Here is a 22458-nt window from a genome sequence, read left to right as displayed (position 1 = left end):
GTCAGCTGAGCAGCAGAACTGTCTGTGTGCATGTCTTCAGCTGACCTCTGCTGCTGAGAATGAAGTGCAAGTGTCTCTGCCTAACACATCTGACTCTGTGTTCATACAGAACAGGAGCATGTGCCTAGTTTGTACAGCTTGGCTACAGCTGTTTCTGTGTCTTTCCAGTAAGTAGTGAAATTATTAAAGATTTTATGCAAACTTCACATATATTAAAACTAAAGAGCTATAGGTTCTTGTGGAAGTTAGATAATTGCTTCTTTGTGCAGATAAGCCCCATTAGTGTTTTAATTTTGCCTTTTTTATACCCCTGGGAACTATAAAAGTGGTGTCTGTTGTTGTACTAGAAGTTCATTGAGAATTCTGAATTCTCTTTTCTCTGGAGTAACAGAAGACAAATTCTGCCCCAGAGGCATTATCACAGTCATTATTGTATTTAAATATTGTTGTGACACCATATGTCTCCTCATATTTGATGTATGCAGACAGAAGAGAGAAGAGACCCTGTGTGTGAAGGCTTGTATAATCAAAATACATCTGATCCTTGCTCTTTGACTAGCAGACTACATAAAAGATTGTAAAGCACTCATCTTCAGTTGGGACAGCAATGTGCATTGAAACTCCTGCTCATTTTGCCAGGGAAACTTAAGTAGATATATTTTATTTTCTTATTTCAAACACAGTAATTACTTTACTGGATGAAACTTTGGTGCTCATGCTGATAGAAGTGGTTGGACATGAAAATAGGTAAAAAGAATGTGAAAGTGCTGTAGATGCCTTGAACTGATGTACATATGTAGTATTTGCATGGGGGAAAAGGAATTGCTGGAACTCCAATAGCACTGAATATTGTAAGGAGCAAATATCAAAAAATACAAAAAATCCACGGGTCAATTGGTAATTTTACTGCTTAATGCACACAGCGGCTTCTGGACCTCTTTTCATAGTCAAAAGGCACTGCCCAAGTAGACTTTACCAGAACTCTGAAGTTAATTCAAAATTGTCAGTATTTAGGTTTTCTGCATTTTGAAAGCATCTGTGTAGTCAGTAGAATTCCCACCACACCCTTTTTCTTCAGGAAAGTTCACTAATCTGAGATCTGACAGTCCACATGCTTGAACATTTGCTCTGAGAAAGGAGGAAAAGAGAGGCAGAATGAATGCCAAAAGGATCACTGGAGAGGAAAACTTACATAAAGTTTTCAAAGCAAAAAAGGGGAGCCTAAATCAACTTGAGCAAAAGGAGGGTATGTAACACTTGACAACCACTTAAGCTGTCTCAGTCCTCTTGGGTTGGCACTAACAGGGCAAAGGAGCTGTGGGGCAGAAGGATGTGGAACACGGGACAGTGATAGGGGACTTCTGTTCCTAGCCACAAAGGATTTTTGTGCTTAGATACAGTGAATCTCTGGATTCTCTGTTAATCAGTGCCTAAAGTCCAAGATAGGGAGTTTTAAAAAGCCAAAAACCAGCTTGAAGGTTAATTTTGTATTTACCTGACTAGTGTTATCTTCTAAGAGTTACAAAATTACTGCTGATAGTGGTTCAAATGCTGCACTGCACATCATTCAGAACAAGATACTGCTTGTTCCATGACTTCTTCTATCCTGGGTCAGTTTTTAAGAGGACAACCTCCTTGAATGTCACTTCTGTGCTCTTCTACAGTAATAGCTTTTCATGATACTGAACCATCTCCTTCCATAGACTCCCCTACTCAACTCACTTAACACCTTCCAAAACAGGAGTTATTTAGGATTTATATTTGATTAATACACATACTGTGTGCTTGGATAAAATACAGCCTTGTGCTGGTGGAGCTCTATCTCTTAGGAAATAAAAGGAAAATATGTGTACTGTAGCTAATATCAAACATGTAGTTATTGCAGAGGGTCAGGGCTCTCTGCTTTCATCAGGAAATGCCACCTGATTCCTTGTTGACAGTAGGTGATGGCTCACATAAAATTTCAGTAAGGTGAAGTAATGTCATAGTTTACAGTTGTATTTTCCTTGAGCAAGGCTGTTTGGCTACAGTACACCTTGACAGCAGCCTGCTTAGCAGCATGATGTAAAACTTCAGCTGTTGAGAAGGTGAAAGCAAGTGCTGCCTCTCCACCCTACCCTTCAAGAAGCTCTAATCCCATTCTACAGTCCAAGAATGCCAGGGTCGAGGTATCTTCCAGATACAGCAACATAAAGCTCAGATCAGGTGGTAGCTTTTAGTCTTCTGACAGAGAATTAGAACAGTAAATAGAATAGAGTCACAGAATCACAAATGTTGGAAAAGACCTCCAAGATCATATGTGTGACTTGGGAAGACAAACATCATGACTCCGAACATCCCCCCTTCCTTCTTCTCCCAGCTTTCTCTGATGAGCAGGATGTGGTATGGTCTGGGATATGCCTTGGGTCAGCTGGGGTCATCTGTCATGACTGCATCTCTTCCCAACAACTTGTGCACTCCCAGCCCTCTCACTGGTGGGGTGAGGAGCAGAAAAGGCCTTGGCTCTGTGCATGCCCTGCTTATCAGTAACTAAAATATCCCTCATTATCAACATTTGGATTTGCATTTCACTGCAAATCCAAACCACAGCCCCATACCAGACACTATGAAGAAAATCACCCAAACCAAAACCCACAAAGTGTATCTTCAAAAAGCACTTCATGTCAATAAGGGAAGTTAAGTTTGAGCTGTGTGTATTTTTGGTAGGTTTTTAATTTATTCTAATCAGGATTACTCATAAATTATCTATTAATTACTATGTGCTATTTAGCAAGATCCTCTCAGCCATGTAGTCCATTTAGCTTCACAGTGAATGCCAGCCATCTTAATTGTAGGATACTTTGTCAACATTTAATCAGTGGTACCTACTAATGTGGCATTGATGTGTTGGTATCTGTCCCAGTGCTATCAATCATGTGTGAGCAGCAAAGGCGGCGGTGACACCATTGCTCTCTGTCACATTATCAAGCCCCTGGGTTTTCTGGTTAGGGATGATGCTCACTTTGCTCTAAGCAGGCACTCTATCTCTCCAGTTCAACCCAATTTTTGTCATTGTCTACTTGAATACACATCCTTGCAGACTTCCAAGCCTTAATCCCATAACTGCAGAATAAAGGTTGCTAGTTTCTAAAGGCAAAACTGATTGCTCCTTCACTGCTCCAAAAGCCTTCTCTTCCCTGATGTTACTCCCCCGAAAAGTCGCAAAAAACCAAATGTTAGAAAATTCAGTGTGTTCAGAAAAAATAAAGACCTTTTTTTTAATTATTATTTCTAGTAAAAAGTTTATTTCTAGTAGCTAACTAGATGCATTGTTTAATGTGCTGCAGACTAAAAGTCTGTGTTTAATGGTTGTATCACAATTTTTTTTTTCTCCTTTCCTTACAGTCTTTATGGCAGACACATGCAGGCGAACCCTGAACCTCCAAAGAAGAACAATGACAAGTCAAAGAAGATCAGCCGTAAACCTCTGGCAGCCAAGAACAAATAAGTGCCTGGCTCTGTCTCTGTTTTACATCTGTTGCATTGCTTTTGCTTGTGCCTACAATATTTCTACACATCTCTTACTACGTATAAGAAAGCAGGGATTAGAATTAAATGCAATTTACTATGTATAATTCTTTAGAAGATACTGCTAGAGGGAAACAAAATTACATATGCTCCTAACTATGGTCACATTTATGTAGCCATTTAATATATCACTGTCAAACGTATTTTAGCTTTTCTATTTATGTGTATATTAATGTCCTCCCTTCACATGTGTCACATCCTGTTAATATAGGGGAATTTGCACTTATATTATACGATATTAAATTTCATATGATATTCCAAGTGATTTTAATAAAGCTCTTTATTTGTACTGTTGTTTAGTTTCTTCAGTAGGACTTCTGAATAGAAAATTCCCTGAGGAATCTATGTGTCCAGTTTCCTGTAATATGTTGATTTCTTCTCTAGGAATGTGGTAGCATTTTATCTGATCCAAGTTAGTTAAAATGCAGAGCATTCTGTTCAAGGAGTGAAACACTTTAATCAGTTTCTTTTTCTGTTTTTATGTTGCTGTGGACTGCTCTTTTTGCCTTGAAGGTTATTTTGAAATCAAGGAGTAGGGAAGGGGAGAGAGGGGGGAAAAAAATTGTCTTTGTAGAGAGCTGCCAATTGCCAGACTCAGTTTGGGGAAGAGAACTTTGTCATTTGAAGAAACTTGTACTTCTGCCAATTTTTCAAGTGATTTTTTTTTCTTTGGGCAGAAAACCCAAATAATGTGTTTAATCTCTGCTTAAAGTGCTTATACTGAAGAGCTATTCCAAATGGCTTTTGAAAATGCCACAGGTTCTATATTTATCTATACAGAGCTGGCACCACAACCAAGCTCTGAAGCCGCAAATGGTTTAACGGCTCAAATAGTTTCAGGTTTTACCAATGGAGAAGAAAAACCTGAAATCTACAGACAGTGTTTCCCAAACAATTTTACTCTCAGGAGAGCAGAAGCCAACAAGAGAACTCAAGGAACAAGAACAGATATCCATACCTGGATCGCTTGTGTCAAGACCTTCCTGCCTTTGATTTCCAATTTAATGAATTTCATACCCGAGTATGAACATACATTGCCGAGTGTCGGCTGCTGTCCCATCCGGACAGCAAGCTGGGAAGCATGTCCAGCCTGCTGAGACAGGCCTGTTGTGTTCAGTGGGAAAAGAAAAGGTTTTAAATAATATCTTGTGCTAGAAGTGGTGCCTTCTGCAACAGCCGATCTGAGGTTTCTGTTATCAGCACCAGCCTCTCGAGCGCATTTAGGATTGCCCCGCATTTAGGTAACATGGTTGCCTTAGTCTGGGAATAAATGTATTGACATATATTTTGCAACAGATTTTTTTGAATTGGCAAGCAGAGCTAGGAAGTTGGCATCAAGCTTTAGACACACTTTAAGTGGTCTTCAGTACTTCAGAAGAATGAGGCAGTCTTGGTAGGCAGATGGAGAACAGTAAAAATGGTAGACTTGTCAGGAACAGTCAATTCTGTCTGTTGCAAGCTCTGCAGAGGATTTTCCAGATCTCTTAAGTGATCTGCTTAGGAAACAGGTCCAACTGAAACAGGCCCATGAAGGTGCTAGGTTGGATGCATGTTAAGAATTCACAGCAAATACTGTGCCCCATCTGGAATACACACAATTAAATGTGGTGTAGGTATTAACATGTGAGAGGGCCTACTGACAATAATAATCATGCTACAAAAAGTCCTGAAGAAATGTCAATGAAATGTCAGAAGATCCCCAAACTACTACTGCAAATTGGTTTTGGAACAAAATAAATAGCAAGGGCACATCTATCAGGAAGGGGTGAAGAGACTGGATCCTTCCCTGGCACTGAATGCTACCCCAGTGCCCTGGAGGAGGCACTTCCTCAGGGCTGCACCACTGCTCTCCTGACAGATACCAGATAGCTGCTTAGAGACTTGGAGACTTTCTACATATACTCACTTCCCGATGAAGTGGATTCACCAGTCTCCCAAAATTTCCCTGGGTACACACAGGCATGGCTTTCTGTGAGTGGGGTGACAATACAGCTTTCCTTTGGTTTGAACAGAAATCCAGCCAGAGCTGAAGGTTCAGGTGGTGTCTGAGACTGTGTCCATCCACTCTGTGGTCCGGGGTTTAGGCAAAAATAAGTTGCTACAGGGCTACAAGTGTTTGAAAGCATGGAGTAGTGTCTCTAATGTAAAATTTAAAGCTTGTTGGGGAAGGCCTGATGATGTTATTGGTGGGAAGCTACAGCACTGCTTTAAAATAAGTTTATGGTTTTCAAGCATTAGTCAGACTTTCATTAACTGCAGTTGCAAATTTTGAAAGTGTTGAAAGAGTCATGCAAGCTCTCCTCTGCAGGATTGCAAAGTATTGATTGGAGCGCTCTTATGTGCTCATAGCAAAAAAATCCACCGAACCTTCCCACTTCTTTCCTCATGAAGGAGGAAGAAACACAGTTTTGACAAGCAAAAGCAGGAATGAAGGGCCTGGGGAAGAGTAAGTGAAAGGCATAAAGATGAGAAGGATAAAAGAAATCCTAAAGGGAGAAGTACTTTACCAAAGATGGTGGCAGATGGGGGGGAGGGGGAAAGAAGTTTCTTGAAAAGAAAGATGAAAAAATAAGATAATGATCTCAGAAGATGATGAAAACATGAAATGCATAAAGCTTTACAAACAGAAAACAAAATGGCTTGTAAAGGAATGCTCTTCAGAGGTGCAGGACAGAATAAAAGACAAGGGAAAGAAATGCAAACTATCTGGGATGTGCTAAGGTTTTAGTGTTTCTAAAAATGTGCCAGCTTCTTAGAGCAAACTACACAACAGTTTTAATGTGAGTATGATGGTTTTATGTATCTGTTCTCTAAGGTCATTCCTTTTTTAATATTTAAAAACAATGTTATATTTTACTGGGTCACATTTATTTCCCCATAGTACTCAAGGAAAGGAGTTGCTGTATCTTATTGTAGTGAACCACTTAATGAGCAGTGCAGCTCATGATGGTCCCCATGGTCATTTCTCCAGAGGATCCATCAAACTGAGGCCCCTTCCAATGAGTCCTTGGTTGCTGCACCTAGGTGAGCACCTGTGCTGTGCCAGCCCTAGGAAAGCTGCTCTTTGCTCCACTGATCAGTATTGTTTCACTGGCCCAATTGAAAATGGGATCCCTGATCTCAGGTTGCCTTGAAGAGGGTGTCTTTGCCATCCATTCATTCATTCATTCATTCATGGTCACTTGTTCAGGTTGCCTCTTTGGGCCACCCTCTCATGCAGCCAAAAGCATGCCTCTTCCAGGGGAGAAAAATCATTCCTGTGAAGAGAAAATTTGGTATTTTACTGCTTTCCTGTACCTGGGAGCTCTTTGAAAATAGTTATGCTGGTAATTCTCTGTTTTGATTTTGCATATGGTGAACTGGAAAGAGTATGGCAAATTTTTTGTGTACTATACAACCTGACAGAGGAAACCTTTTAAAATTACCATAAAACTGACATGCTGTGCCTGTGCAAAGAGTGGCCTGGGGAACTAATGTTACTTGCTAAGGATAGAGCAAGATGAAACCAGAAAACTTGCTTGTGGAGGCACCATCCACAATTTTCTTGTACTTAACAGTGTCAACCCTGTATTGCCTCCTGCAGTCCTCTTGATGGACAGGTAACAATTACAAAAAAAAAAAAAATCTCAGGTATGAGAAACTGAGCACTACTCTTACTCTCTTTCTTACTTCAAAAATAAGTAACAGCAACTGTGATTTTAAAGTTTCACCTTTTTATGATTGCTAGTCTGGGAATAAGTTTCCTATGGAGTCACTGGTGTTCAAGCACCTTTATTTTGGTTTTAGTCAGGTCTTTCATGTTAAGGAAATGACAATAGCATCTGTTTATCAATTAGCTTCCATCCTTACAGCTGGCAAATCACAGCAGCAGTGTGGGAGTTTCTCCTGAGCTGGCAGATTGTTCCAAGGTATGATCCAAGCTGGTGTGGTCCTCACCTCTCCTCCCTGCAGCACTGGCTGTATTCCCCATCCTCCTGCTCGGGGCTCTCCCCGCCATCACTGCATGGGGCTGGATCCTGGGCTTCTGGAGGAGCTGGGGAGTGAAAAATCTTCCTCCTGTTCTGGCTGACCCTCTGCTCCCAGGAAGCAGAGTGAGGTCAGAGTGCGGAGGCACTTCCAGCTCCAGCAGTGCTTGGGTGTTCCACACTGGCTCATGGCTTGGGGCTGGTAGGAAAGCTGGGAGGCCAAGTCTGTGCCATCCCCACGCTTGCTGAGCAGCAGGAGCTCCAGAGACGGGGAATATTTCCAGTTTGTAGCGGGTGGTAACTGTTAATATCCTCATGACAACCAAGGAGGAGTGAGATTGTCATCGGTTATATTAGTTGTTAATTTTGTAAATATTAACGATTTCTAGGATTATGGCACAGGATGTGAGCTGTCAACTTGCTTTATTTTCCTCCTACTCCTTCTTGTAATGACACATCTTTTATACTCTCAGATTCATGCCATGTGTTGGTTACCTTGCACTGACACCAGGGCTGGCAGGTGTTCTGGGATGAAAACCATGATAACCTCCCAAAAGTTAGACTTTCTTCCCCTCCTGGGTACTTAGTTTCCTCTTACCTAAGGGGAAGTAATTTGCCTGTAAAGAGCAGTGATTTATAAATCTTTGTGGTTGATTTCCATCCAGCACTGCTGCCAAAGCTGCTGCCATTGGTGCAGCTGAGCTCCTGCTTCCCCTTCCAGCTCACCTGTGAGTGCCTCAGGCAGGTGCTGCCACTCCAGTCCCCCCCGGAGCAGGAGCTGAGTTACAGCTCACAAGGAACCATATCCCTGCTGTGAGAAAGCCCTGAAAAGTGACATTTTTACAACGTGTCTCAAGAGCAAAATTTTAACCATATTTTTAGATCAAGAAGCACGGCAATTGCGCGAGTACCAGTCACAGGAGTCACCCCTGCAGCTTGATGGACGTGTTCAGAGGCAGCTTTAGCAGCAAGGTGGAACTGGGGGCAAAGCACTGGGGAAAGTGGCTTTTCCAGGGCACTCGATCCTCACCTTGGCTCCCTTGCTGCTGGCGAGAGCCTCTCTGCTGCTCTGCCCTGCTCCTGTGCCACTGGCAGCCCTGAACGTACAGCCAGTGCTCAGCCAAGCGGTGATGAGCCCCAGGCTGAATGTACATTCACAATTTTCCTGATACCCCAGTTACTCAAGGTAATGTTTCAAATGGCCTGCTGCTGGGCCAGCCCCCAACGTGAGCAGGAGTGGGGAGCATGGCTGTGTCCAGCTGGGTGCTGGCACGGGGACAAGCTGCACCTCCAGCCTGGGGTGATGCATGCCTGCAGATGGTGCTTTGCAAGCACTGAATACCCCCACTGTTTCACTAATCTTCTAAATGGGGTGCCCTCTCCCAGGGTGGCCATCCTGCAGGTTCCTGGGCAGTCTTGTCCTGTACCCGAGCCTGGCTGATGCTGTGCTCCTCATGGTTTTGCTAATCCTTGCTTTGCCAGCAGGGGAATTGCAGGCTGCCGGCAGCATAGTTCCCAGTGACTGGGAAGGAAGCTATTGCCAGGCAGAGCCTGAGGAGCAGGGACACCTCCTGCCCTGGGGATGGCCTTGCCATCCTCAGTGAAACCCAGCGCCCAGGGGAGCCACGCCAAGCTCGGTCAGCACCACTGCCCAGGAACTAAGTGCTGCAGAAGTCCTGGTGGGGCTAGGAAGGGGCCACTTGTGGGGCTCAGCTCAGCAGGGCCTTGGCAAGCAGCAGCCAGAGGGGAGCAGAGCCAAAGAGCTGGTCTGAGGCTCGACCTGCAGCACAGAGCACTGCTGGAGAGGGGGCAACACTGGAGTCGTGCCGGGCTGTGGGTGGCTCAGACTCTGTGTAGGAGAGTGGATTTTAAATTAATACTGGATGTTGTTTGCCCTCCAACTGTGTAGTTTAGGATGTGGCAGCAGTGGCATGGAGAACTGGTTTATCTTGTCAGCTCCCCCCCCACAGCAATGGGGTTTAGAAGCCGTGTTATTGGTGGTCTGGCTTGAGCATCCTCAGCCACTTCTTTGCTTTCATATCCATCCAGATACTTTATTTTAGGGAGCTGCTCGAACATGCCTGGCACACGTGATTTCCCAACGTCACACAGAAATGAGAATCTGTGTTTGGAATGGAAGAGAGCACTGATTTGGAGGAATGCAGTGCATGGATAGTTCCTGGGATATGATTTTAGCAGTTTCCATCCAGACTGTACTACGGGACTTCCCTGTTTTCATTTCTGGGCAAGCTTAGGCTACTCAGAAGATTTCTGCTCTGCCAGTTTATACCCAGAGACTCATTAGAAACCTTGTGGATCAGACATTCAATACTAATCCGCTCTGAGGGCAAGCACAAAAATCAAAGCTCTGATTTCAATGCCGGTACCTTGCAGATACCGTGTGCGCCTGGGGTCCGGCTCCCAGCGTCTCCGAGGCGGCCGCGCAGCCGGGGGATGCCCGGCAGCACTCGGGATGTGCTTTCCTCCTGGGCCAGCAGTGGGGGCAAGAATACAGCCGGAGAGGAGAGCTAAAACTCGGGCCTGAAATCCTTTTCGTCCCCCGAGCTGCCGGTACAAAAACATGCCGAGACAGTGAGCACGACTGTCACCCCCAGGCTTGGCAGGGTGTCCCCAGGGAGGCTGCTGGTATTTCCTTTCCCCTCACTTTGCTTTTACATCAACTCCTCCAATTAAGCAACCAAATAATTCAGAGGCAGCCATGTGGCACCGACTGCTGTAGCTATGGCTAAAAATAAGCCCAAAGCCTCGGGGAAAACAGCTCCAAGGACGGCGCAGCGAGCCGAGCCCCGCTGCGGTGTGCGAAGGGGATCACAGCCCTGGCTTGCCCCATCTGGGGCAGCCAGAACCCCCGGCTGGCCTGGCCGTGGCTGGCTTTGAGGATGGTTTTGGTGGCTGGGTTTGAGGATGGTTTTGGTGGCTGGACTTGAGGATGGTTTTGGTGGCTGGATTTGAGGATGGTTTTGGTGGCTGGATTTGAGGATGGTTTTGGTGGCTGGACTTGAGGATGGTTTTGGTGGCTGGACTTGAGGATGGTTTTGGTGGCTGGACTTGAGGATGGTTTTGGTGGCTGGGTTTGAGGATGGTTTTGGTGGCTGGATTTGAGGATGGTTTTGGTGGCTGGACTTGAGGATGGTTTTGGTGGCTGGATTTGAGGATGGTTTTGGTGGCTGGATTTGAGGATGGTTTTGGTGGCTGGATTTGAGGATGGTTTTGGTGGCTGGATTTGAGGGCAGGGATGCTCCTCTGCGCCTCTCCCCAGGAGAGCCCCCAGCTGGGGGGACAGCTGGGGCAGAGCAGGGAGGTGCAGAGGGACCCCCAGGCACCAAGGGCTCCCCAGGAGCCTGGAGCCACCTTCCCTTTCCCGAGGCAAGAACTGACAGAAACGGGTTCAGGATCTGGGCCTGGGTTTTGGACCTGTGGTTGATGGCTTTGCACACCAGGAAACACGAAATAAAACTTACCATTCCTTATTTTAGCAAGCAAACAGAAATACCCAAGTAATAAACATTGAAAAATACTCTCTCTGAAGCCCTTGAAATTACAAACCCCATGGGTTTGGGAGAAAAATGGAATTTCTTTGGCGTAAATAAGAAACCAGGGAAGGCCAGGCCACCTGGTGTAGCTCCACAGCTAGACTCATGATTCTTCCAGGTACAGCTGGTTATTAAAAAACAGAACAGCCTGTATCAAGTTTTGCATAGAAGTTTACTGTTCTTGTAAACCAACTATGAAATTAATCATTGCATTTATCTACAGGGTGTTCTATAAAATCAATAAGCACAGCATAGCAGTCAAAATATGACAAGGCACTTAAACTTTGCCAACTCAATCCAATTAATTATATCTTCGTTAGAAAACAGTCACTTTTATAGAGTCAGTTGGCTCTTCAAGGGCCATCATACAAGCTTGATCTAAGCTCATTGATTTTTACTTTATGATTTCCAGTTGAAAGCAAATAGAGATCACTCGCTTTATAAAACAGTGAAAATGTGTATTTAACATACCAGTATTATTTATAAGCAGCAGCTAATATTTAAGTGCCTCTTGTACGCCTTGATAAAAGTGGTTCATGATTCAGCCCTCTCAGATGTTCAGAGGATGTTCTTCTACATTATTGCTATCGTCATTTGTCTTTCCCCTCTGACATGTGCAGTTTTTTATGCAGGAAAACTCTGTAGATGAGGCTCATCAGCAAGGAGGAGAGCAGCCTGAATACCTATGAGGTGTCACTGCAAACAAGCACCACTGGACATCCCAGCCTGGCTCTACCCTGGGAGCTTACAAAGCAGAAGTGAGACCAGAGGATGCTGGGCAGAGCAAGAGTGGAGGTGCAGGTTGATGAACACACTCGACGTTGTAGGGTGCTAGAGGGAGGGAAAGCTTAGCAGGTGGTGAGGACTTTTCAGGGTGACAAGTGGAGGGAGGAAGGTTTGCTTTGGAGTAGGGATTGCAAGGGCAGCAAGAAGAGCCCTGGGATTTGTTGGGTGCTCGTGAAGCTCACAAGCCCTCTGGAAAATGAAAGGTAAGAGGCAAATACTGCAAAAATAAATGCACAGCAGGCAGTGGGCAGCATCGAACCCAACGTCTCTCAGTGCAGGAAGGTGCTGCTCCAAGGTCCTCAGGACCTGCACATGGGTCTCTCTGGTGAGTCAATGCCACTTTTTTCTTAGAAATAGTGCTTACGAGAGAAGCCACATTGGTAAGTGCAGAACAATCCCACAGTAATGGCAAACACTTGGGGTTTGCTGTTTTATTGACATTAATAAGAGAGTCGTGATAAAAGTCTGAATCTATGAGGGAAAGATGAGTCAAAATGCTTCTGTCTCACCAATGCCCAAATCTTTCCAAAACTAAGCAGAGTGTCCAGAGAACGAGGATCTGGACTTTTGAAGAAAAAGATGAAAAGTGTAGAGAAGACTGAGTTTTGTTTCCTTTCCAAAGCATGGCTCTTGTTTTCAGTTAGAATACATCAGATACAGATGAAAACAAAAAATAAAGCTGCATTTCCACAGTAGTTATTTGCAGTTCCATGGTGCACTACTGCTTCCTGAGAAGCCCTGCCTAGCCAAGGTGATGCCAGCACTGGGATGTCACTGGCACAAGAGGTTGCCACCATGACAAGGAGGGGGTGCAGGGGCCCTGGAGCCAGGCACAGGGCTGTGTCTGCCTCTGCCATGGCAAGTGAGCTTCAAAGCCAGCAAGTAGGGCTGCTGCCATCCCCAGGGTGCAGGCACCTGGGCTTGGCTCAGAGGGAGAGGACTCAGTGGCAGGAGCCACTTGTGGTGTACCACAAGACATAAAAGTCTTCACACCCTGTGAGCATGAGTCTTCAGGGAGGTGCATTGTAACAATGACAGAGGAAAGCTGGTCTCAACCTTCTCCTTTCCCCCCTTCCCATGGGTTTTGGACACTGGAAGAAATAGGGTGAATAATTAGATGAGTCTCAAGCCAATTTTTTGATGGTATTGAAATCAGCCAGCTTCCTCAAGCCAACAACAGGGGAGGGGAGGAAAAATGTGTGACAGGAGGAGGTGATTAGGAGATGGCACTGGGGAGCCCACCCCAAGCCAGGAGAACTGCTGCAGAGCCTGCTCCCTCTCATAAATGCAGAGACTTTTCTGGGATGGACAATTCAGTCCTGGCCAGGATTAGGTGTGAGCACACATAGTGGAGGATTCAGCACCTCTCACCGCTCTCCTGAGGCTCCTTCCCTACATTTGACTGGGCCCCTGGTGTGGGGAATGAAAGGACAGGGCTGTAATTAGGCTCAGGGAAAACAAAAGAGGGGCCAGAAGCATGGGGTGATAGCAATGTGAGGAGATGGGGCCAACCCCTCTTCAAACATTCCCACCTGTGCAAAGCTTGTCCAGTGGCCCAGCCCTGCTCCAAGACCCAGCATTCCCAGGACAGCAGCAAGAGGATACTGCCCCTGCAAACACAGCAGTGAGAAATCCCTTAGAAGAGTGAGTGACAGTAATTGGGAGTAATTGCAACACAGACACAAAGGAGACAGCTTTTTAGTAATTCACCACGTCCTATGAAACAATATGAATAATCCCCCTATAAAGTGATGGTTAGGCCCAGCCTCATCACTGTTTTGCATTTTGCCTTAAACTACTTGCAAACTGAGATAATCAGTTCCTGTGGGATTTTTTTTAGGAAGACCACATATCTATTACTCATTTCAAATCAGCTTTTTTTCCTACCTTCTCTTTGTTTAATGTAATTTTTCTTTATTGACCCTATAAAAGAAGAAAAAAAAATACCCTTTTTCACTCAGACCTGCTCTTCTGGTTACAGGTGCCATGGCAGACATTTCCTACCAGGAAGGAAAATAAAATCGGGCCCAAATGCTAAACATTTTCACAGAGATTGCAACTCCTGTCTTCAGGGTTTTGCAGTGCCTCAGTTTGCTGGAACACAGTGTGGCACTACGGGAGACTGAAGCAGATGTCAGCAGCCACTGCAGGAGCTCACTCTGCTAATAAGGGTTACACAGAATTTAGGTTGAAGAGTGACTCATGGCATCCTGCAAGACCATTGTCCAGGTAACAGCCGTCAGGCCTAATTTGGGTGCAAAACTGCTGATGAAACCCAAAGCACATTTGCTCTGCCTCATGCCTTAGCTTTTTTAGCTGATAGGGCTTCCTACCTTCCTCCTCCTCACCTCACAAGTTGTGTGGTGGCTGTTCCAGGAGGATGGAAGAAATGTCTGCAACCTGTAGCACCAATGATCAAAAATTTCAAGTGTGATTGAGTAGAAAATGCTCATGTTCTGTTCAGAGTAAGTCTCATTCAGTCAGTATTTTCCATTTCAGTGTTTCAGCCAGCAAGAAGGCTCATCAGCCTTCAAGGCTGAACTCACCACATCACTGAGATACCTGAAGAACTGGCTGCTCCTCAGCCTGGCTTAGGAGTCAGATGGTACCACCCCAAAAATAATGGGTTTAGTAAACCCAGGGTAAAGGCTCAAACTTCTGAAGGGAGTGGATGAAAGTGGATGCATCTGATTGGACTTGTAAAATACCATGAAGAGAAAAAAACTTTCAGGGAGTTGGTGCCCTGTGCAGGGCACAGGGGCAGAGGCAGAGGGACAGCCTGTCCCAGTGGGTGCCCTGCCTGCTGCCTCTGCAAGGACTGGGCACTGAGGGCTCCTTGAAATGACCTCCTCTCTATCCAAGGGCTGTGGCAAAAATCAGTATTCCCACATTTCTGAAAGCCAGGGCTCTTATGTAGGTGTCTGGAAAGGTGGCAAAGCTCTGCCCTTAATTTCACAGAGCATGTCCCTCATGATTCCAAAACCTGGCAGACTTCTTGTGAACTTTCCTCTGGGCAAAGTATGTTAAACTGCTTCTGTAGTACAAAATGCTTTAATCTGAGATTTGGTATTCTGGTACGGGTCTCGTATTCTTCTTTCCATCAGTCACAATGCCCCTTGCAGGCAGCCTGGGAAGTGACTTCCCCTTCTGTGCATGCAGATGGGCTATAGGAAATGCAAATAAGTTGTAAGCAAACTCAGCTGTGGCCTGCCACTCCATTCCTGGGGTTACCAGTGGGGTGCACACAGGAAACGAGCTGGGCTGCGGTGGGTGGGTGCAGTTCAGAAACAATGTGAGTAATTTTTCAGAGCAGAGGTTAGCAGATAAACCAGGGAGCAGAGGTCAGAGCAGCACAATTAGAACATTTGAAGAAAGGAAGGTTTGGACCTGGATTTGTTCAGTTCTCTGCAGCTTGGCCTCTCTCTTTTTTTGCAGAAAAATAGACAACCACATTATGCATTATGACTTTTAGCATATGGAAAATTTTAGTTCTCTCATGAGTGTTGGGCACTGTCAGCACTCAGGTCCAGAGGAAATTTCTATTAACTTTTTATACTGGTAACAAACAGGCTTTCCTTCTGCAGCCAAGCCCTATCAGCAGAGAGCCTTCTACCAGGCAGGTCTTGGTCTTTCTTCTTCCCCCTCTTCCCTTTTTGAACTGACCACAAGACCTGGATGACTGTGAAGAATCTTTGAATGGGATTAAGCACAAAGCAGTGCTTTGTTTCTGGATCTTTCCTCCTAAACAGAAAGTCTACATCCATGCTGCTCTTACAGGTAAAATCTGTCCCTCTGTAGAGTACAGAAACTTGGCTCTAAACAGAAATTTAGGCACCATCTCTAAAAACAATCTAGCCTATTCATATAATGGATTAAAAAGAGAATTTTCTGTCTAGCATGCTCAGATAACTTTGTATCCATCATTCTGGAAATAGCTCCCAGATAGCAAAGCTCACTCATCATGCAAACTCCTTCTATACCAGTATGTAATGCTTTTAATTATCCACTATAGAATGACTTGTCTGCCATCACTCAAACCTGTTCAACTCAACCAGTATGGGCGTAACAGCACTTTCTTGGGCAGTCTTCAAAAATCCCACCAGTGCCTAGCTAGATTTCTGTATTTATGGGATTTATGAGCACAGGCTGATGGCTCTGATTAAACCATGACAAAGCTGGGGGCTTGGTCTCCCCTAATCAGTCCTAAAATACAGTTTTTACAGTTGTCCCACTCCCTGCATAGCTTTGGCATCCTGACAGTAGTTCAAATAAATTCTGGAATTTATTCTGCTAATTTCTGGAAGAAAAATGACAAAGCCCTTTTCAAGAGCAAGCTATCAAAAGCAACTTCTTTGATTACTAAGTAAGGCAAGAAACTGAATCAGCTCTGTTTCCTTGCAGCACTTTTGGTATTCTGTTGGTGTTTCTAAGATTTCTCATCTCTTGACACACTGAGACATTCATCTTCAGTTACAGTCAAAACCCACAGGTTTGCAGAAAAGTCAAAAATTTGTCCTCATCTCCTGCCTGTGATGCAGTCAAATGACAGCTCCAGAATACCTCATCCCTTTTGTGGTGCTTGCTCAGGTATGTCCACTTCTCCCCAGTTCTGTGCCCCTCTCACGGTGTTTCTCAGCTCAGGGCTGTGTTTGAAGAGGGCTTCACTGAGCACTTGCAGCCTTGGAGGTGCTCTGTGAGGAGGCTGCTGAACAAGAGTGCAGCAGGAAAAAAGCAGGAGCAAAATATCAGCATGACAGGCCAACCTCACAGAAACACATCAACAGAAACAGGAGTGGTGACAGAATATCAGGTTAAACACAGAGCTACAGGATAGGGCCAGTGGAGGAAACACAGAGACAAATACATTGTTCAGAGGAAAAAAAATAAAAATAAAAGAAGAGGCATCATCATTCTCTGCAAAATCCTGAAGTTGAATATACCTTCTAGCTGTTGATTGTTTTTTTCCCAAGCTGCTGAACAGAATAATTCTTATGGAAAAACACAGCAAAGATGTGAAGAAAACATATTAGGAAATCAGAATTTATTTGTCAGTCTAAATCACTGAGCTTTAAAAAAATACTGGATACAAATAGAATCAGCAGCACAATGTGCACACACATGCTCAAGGACCAGATCCTTGGGGTGCAGGGGGGGCATGGGAAGGCAGGGATGCATTTGGGGGTGCAGCAGCATGCAGAAGCTCTTGCTTCTGGTGCCATCCCTGCTCTGAGCTCTGCAGCACAAACCTGCCAGCCAGCAGCTGTGTCCCACCTGGGCCACAGCATCCCTCTGGTCCTGCTGAGCTCCTGCTTATGTGCTTGCTTCTGGCTTGGGAAGGAAAAAGCCAAACCATGCTGCACGTGAGGAAGCAGGCCTCATGCACCAGAATGAGTTTGCTCTCTTCTATAATCCCTGTGGCTGGAGAAGACCTGAATTAAAAGGAGTTTTCAGCCTATCTGCCCAAGGACTTTGAACAATCAGTGCTTAGCACATCCAAATCTCACTCCCAAGCAACCAACATTTAGCTCAAGTGCCCTTTTGGGGCATTAGTTGCAAGCAGATACATTTATATTTCTGTATTTATGCATTTCTATCACACACTCAGAGCTGCCCAGGCTGCTCTCTTGTGGCACAAATCCTGCCTCTTTGACTGAGCTTGGCCTTGGCAGGAAGAAGAAAATCAACCCCATTCAGCTGCAGTCCCAGAGTGCTCTTTTGGGGCCAAAACTGCAGTTCCAGTGAGCTTCCTTAATCTAATAGAAACAAACACTGCTCCTAGACACTGTACTCTTGCACACCTGACTCTGACAGGTTTGTGACTGTATCTTGGGCTGGCTCTGATCTGGGCTGACAAGCACACTTTTTAGCTGTAAAAGTGAATACATTGAATTCATACAAACATGTATAGCACCTGAGTAAGAAACACATCATTGTTGGAATCTGAGGCACAGTGTGTGCCCTTGTCTCTGATACCACGCTCTGACATCCAAGAAAACACTGAATTTCATATAACATTAAATTTATGGGCATGTTTTCATGGTGTTACATGAAAACAATTGTTAAAGTTAAATAGAAGAACTTAAAGTGTGTGTAGGTTAGAAAGTTTTCTTAAGTCACTGGGTAAAAAAGTTAGTTTAGAGTACAAACTTTAGAGAGCAGAAGACAAGATGCAGGATTTAGGGTGTTGTCTCTTTTCCTTTCTTCTTCATCTTCTTCTTCTAGAGGTTTTTGGGTAATAGTAGGTGACTGGATAGAAAATGCCACAGGTGATGGGTCATTGGGTCATTAAGAAAAATAATACAAATGTCTATTGTTAATTCACTAAGAATAAGTATAAAGATAAAGAAACTGTGTAGTTTGGGGCCATTTTGTGCCTTCAGAGCCAAAGTGAGCCATACCATGGTGGGTTGAACTTATGCAAAAGGGTCTGGAGATGGCCTGTCAAGTCTTTTATAACATCCTAATAAACACAAGGAACAAAATCCTAACGAGCTTTAGAGTTTTCTTCCTGACCCGGAGAGCTGAGATAAACAGAGCTCCCTGTGAGGGAGTATCCTGAAGGAGCTCAGCTCAGAAGAGACCGAGAAATCCATTTCAAGAAGTGCAGTGTAAAGTAGCTAAAAATGTTACAATCATGTTCCTGAGCACTGGGCAGAGACACAGGCTTTGGTGGCACCAAAACCCCCCGGGTAATTAAATGTTATTTCAGAGCTGTTTGAACAGCAGATGCCATGTATTAGCAACATCAATTAGAAGATAATTGTGTCACTGGCCTGGACACTGCCAGCAGCTGGAGCTCTGTGTTTTGGTATAAGTGGCAGCTGGGCAGAAGACTAAACCACTTGGGATAAGCTGGTGAGATGTCTGGAGTGAATGGGGTGCTGGTGCTGACACTGCATCCAGCACCATTGCCGGAGGAGATTACTTAGATATGAAAATTTCTTTTCAAGTCAAGCATCCCTAAATCTTGACCAGTGATTGGGGTAAGATGCAGTAGAGCAGGCATGCTCTTCCCATTCCTTTTCATGTGACAAATGGGCAGTTCTACCTGGCACTATGGTAGCCAAAAATCCTGTTTGCAGGGGGCAATGGAGGTGCTTGTTCCCTTTCTCCTACATCAGTTAGGAAATCCTGTGTCTCCTGAAAACAAAACAAAAAAAAGATTAAAAAATTAAAATTTGCTCTTTCTTTCAGAAAAAGGTGGTTGCTGAATTTTTTAAAGACTGTGGATCTGCTCACCTTCAGAGTGTGATTCTGCAAGACCCTGTGGCCAGAGAGATGCTGGATGTTGCCAGGCTGCAGACTCAAGGCTGCTTTAATGGCCTCAAGCTACTTGATATATCAGCAGCTAATCTGTTTTTTTGGTGGGTCCCACATACTACTGAGCACTCTGCTTTCCTGGCACAAGTGGGCAGCCTCATCCTTCTTGATTTTGTGAGCCATGAGAGCCTCAAAACAGCATTCTCTTTAAAGGGGAGCAGTCAAGGAGAACTATGCTAATTACCTTGGGTAGAGGATCCTTTAGGTCTTTGCCAGTTTTTATCAAAGCATAAAAAGCAATTATTAAAATTAATGCAATTTACCATGTGTTCTACTTCTTGCAAAGCTATTTTTGGCAAGGGTTTCCATCTGTCCCATTCAGCAAGATCAGCCACAGACTTTTGCTCTCTATTCCACTTCTCATGTGGAGCTTGGAAAGCACATGCCTTTTTGCAGAGTGGAGCACCTCCATTGCAGAATTTACTTTACCTGAGAGTTGCTATCACCTTGCAATTGTGTCCTCATCAGGAAAAAGACTTCTTTCTCTGTTGCTCTCTGCTAGCACTGTGGATGCCCCTTGGTGAGGAAAGAGGCTGCACCCTCTGCCCTGAGCAGGTGGCCACTGGAAAAGGCTGTGGGAGCAAGTGACAGATTCGTCTGCAGGTTTTCAAAGAACAGCTTTTATCTGTATTTTTAACAGTCCTACAGACTGCCTTAAAGCAATTAGAAATTAGTTAATTTGCATTTTCATACAGCTGAAGACAAAACAGCACAAAGAGGATGCATTTGTAGGGAATAAAGACCTGACTCCAGGATAGTGTCTATGGGCCCACTGATATTCAGTGTTCTCACTCTGGAAACATGGCACAAACACCTAAACAGGAATAAACAGGAACACAGCAGGTGTGATTGTCTGGAGTGGAGGCACATGAATCTTCCAAGTGACTTGAATTCTAGGGATGGTTTTGCATTTGCCATCCCCTCACAGTCCTCTGGCAGCAGCATCCTCTGCACTGAGATCTCACCTCTGCACAAGTGAAAGAGAACCCTGCAAAAGAAACAGCAAGAGCAGCTCAGTTTGTCCTTTGTGCCCCTCATCTGAAGCTGCACAGATGAAACTGCACAGATGAAGGAGATTATTCTAACATGACATGCTCAAACCACAGAGGTGAGGCAGTTTATTTTGACTGGAAAATAGAAAACCAAACTGTATTTTTACCTGCCCAGTGAATACACCAAGAGGAAGGGAAACCCAGATGTGATGCTGTCACTGAGATATCCACTTGCTTGCTTCAGACTAGCTATTTATTAGCACTTTAAAAAGAAAAAACTGTAATAGGTTGAGTGGGGAGGTGTGATTGGGATATAGTTAAGAACAGAAACCTAATAAAAGATATATGTTAAATGCCAAATAAATGCCTACCCAGTGTAAAGAAGACATATCTAGGATATAAAACCCAAGAGGATGATTAAATACATAAAAAAGCAAACTGACTCCAAGTCTTTAGACTCAGTCTCTCTGGTGACTGAATCCCACAGTGTCCATGCTTGGCAGCACAACAGCGTATTGCTTTCCGCTTGCCATGCTTCCCGAATAAAGGAACCCAAGCCAAAAAGTTGGCAGCACAAATTTGGTTTGTGCTTAAAGTCGTTAATATCCCTACCTGGTGGGAGACAAATGTTGGATAAGCACTTGCCAGACAAGTTGTCTGATGAATTTGCTCAAAGCTGCCTTGGAGTTGCCGTCATTCACTTTTGCTGCAGCATTGCGCCCTGTGCTGAAATACAAAGATTCCTCCTGCAGACACACTCCCTGTGCTGCATCTTGCCTGGTTCAAAATTAATTCTCAAAATAATACCTAAACATGTTTTTCTCAACATTATGGCAGGAAATGCTGCTCTCCAGAAGTGGCATTTCCTTTGTAGCCCAGGTTCACAACAGTCTTACTCTGCTCAGAGGCACTGCTCTCTGCTCAGATATCCTTTTCTGATTCCCTCCAGCACTGCAGGGAAAAGTGGCGTTTATCAGAACACTCAGTGAAAATTCTTCATTTCATTTTCTCTCCCAGGCATTAAAATCCATAAAAGATTCTTGCCTCTTTAAGGTTTTGAAAGACTTGCATTAGTGATTTAAAGTTAATGAAGCAGGAGATTCCAGGGTAAATTCCATTCCCAGAAAGAGCAATGAAACTCCATTGTAAGTCCAGTGAGCTTCACTGTGTGGCAGCACAGGAGCGAGGGCTCCTTCCAGGACAGCAGAGCTGCTCCAGTTAAGTGCAAACATCATTTGGCACTCCATCAGTTAGCTCAGTAGAGTAGTGCATGCCAGTAGTCAAGAATATTTCCATGGAATATTGTGTATATTATCCTGCTCTTTTGGGTTACATTTAAGCAGAAAACCACAAAATATGAGGCTCCTGAATTGTGATAATCATAGGTTTTATTGTTCTGTTCTGATTTCACACAAGCATACACATTTCTGTTTTACATTTGTGTGCATGCATGTGCATGGGCATATGTGTATCCATCCATATTGAAAACATATGTGTAATGTCTCAGTGCATGAAAGCAACATTCTAGCTGAATTTTTCTCCTCCTGGAGATCAGAAAATCTCTGTCCCAGATGGCAGACATGCTCTCCAGCCAGTCGTGTTCTGTTTCTCACTTGAGGCATTTTGGATTCGTGCAGTAATTTTGCACACTAGGGTTTTAATGCTACATAGAAAGAACACAAACAATCTAGCTGAAAATGTATGAATTGCATAAGAACACATGCATATCTCGGGAGGGGGTAAATACTTCTATTTTTGTCTCTGATCTGCATCCTTTACTTGTTATTATTGTTAAATGCCCAAGTAACATAACAGAAAATAAAATAACAAATAACAAACCTAAAGTTACATCCAGTAAAGGATAGCTTATTAATGATGGCATTGGCAATACATTATGCTGGAAAAAATACACAATGGTTCCTCTGCAAGGCTTGTATCTCTACAATGCTGCAAGGAATGTCCTGGTCCCTTCCTCACTGTGCAGGCATAATCAGTCCCTCCTGGGAAGGAGAGTGCTCATTGTATCTCCCTGTGATTTGCAACTCTGTTGCTGTGAACTGATTTTAGCAAACCAGGCGAATAGAATTGAAATAAGATTCCAGGAATGTGATGCAAATATCAGACTCAAATCTGATCTCACATTAGTGAGATAGTTAACATCTCAGTTTACAATTTACATCAGTGGAGTTACTCCTAATTTGTGATGGATTGGGCCTACAGAATAATATCGAAACATGTCTTTTTTAACAATGCAAGGCCAGCTTTCACAAAATT

At 44.2% G+C, this 22458-nt stretch overlaps 1 protein-coding gene and 2 long non-coding RNA genes across 6 annotated transcripts in view; 2 read left to right on the top strand and 1 right to left on the bottom strand.

Annotated features, from left to right (window-relative positions):
• Positions 1–3856, top strand: part of RSU1 (Ras suppressor protein 1) — a 103092-nt gene extending 99236 nt beyond the window's left edge. For all 4 annotated transcript variants that reach the window (XM_086859082.1, XM_086859093.1, XM_086859101.1 and 1 more), the window contains one exon: positions 3385–3856. In XM_086859082.1, the coding sequence (XP_086715208.1) occupies positions 3385–3487 (103 nt within the window). In that variant the 3' untranslated portion in view covers positions 3488–3856. The remainder of the gene's footprint in view (positions 1–3384) is intronic.
• Positions 3857–11241: 7385 nt separating this feature from the next.
• Positions 11242–19764, bottom strand: LOC147655918 (uncharacterized). The gene is made up of 4 exons (XR_015278384.1): positions 19622–19764; positions 18921–19012; positions 13405–13482; positions 11242–12963 (listed from the first exon to the last, which is right to left on the bottom strand). It is a non-coding gene; the product is annotated as an uncharacterized LOC147655918 (long non-coding RNA).
• Positions 18713–21974, top strand: LOC147655917 (uncharacterized). The gene is made up of 2 exons (XR_015278385.1): positions 18713–18855; positions 19067–21974. It is a non-coding gene; the product is annotated as an uncharacterized LOC147655917 (long non-coding RNA).
• The last annotated feature ends 484 nt before the right edge of the window (positions 21975–22458 follow it).

Source organism: Cyanistes caeruleus, chromosome 1, assembly GCF_971803275.1.
Source record: "Cyanistes caeruleus chromosome 1, bCyaCae1.hap1.1, whole genome shotgun sequence".
NCBI classification, from domain to species: domain Eukaryota; kingdom Metazoa; phylum Chordata; class Aves; order Passeriformes; family Paridae; genus Cyanistes; species Cyanistes caeruleus.
This window is presented reverse-complemented; position numbering and strand designations above follow the sequence as displayed.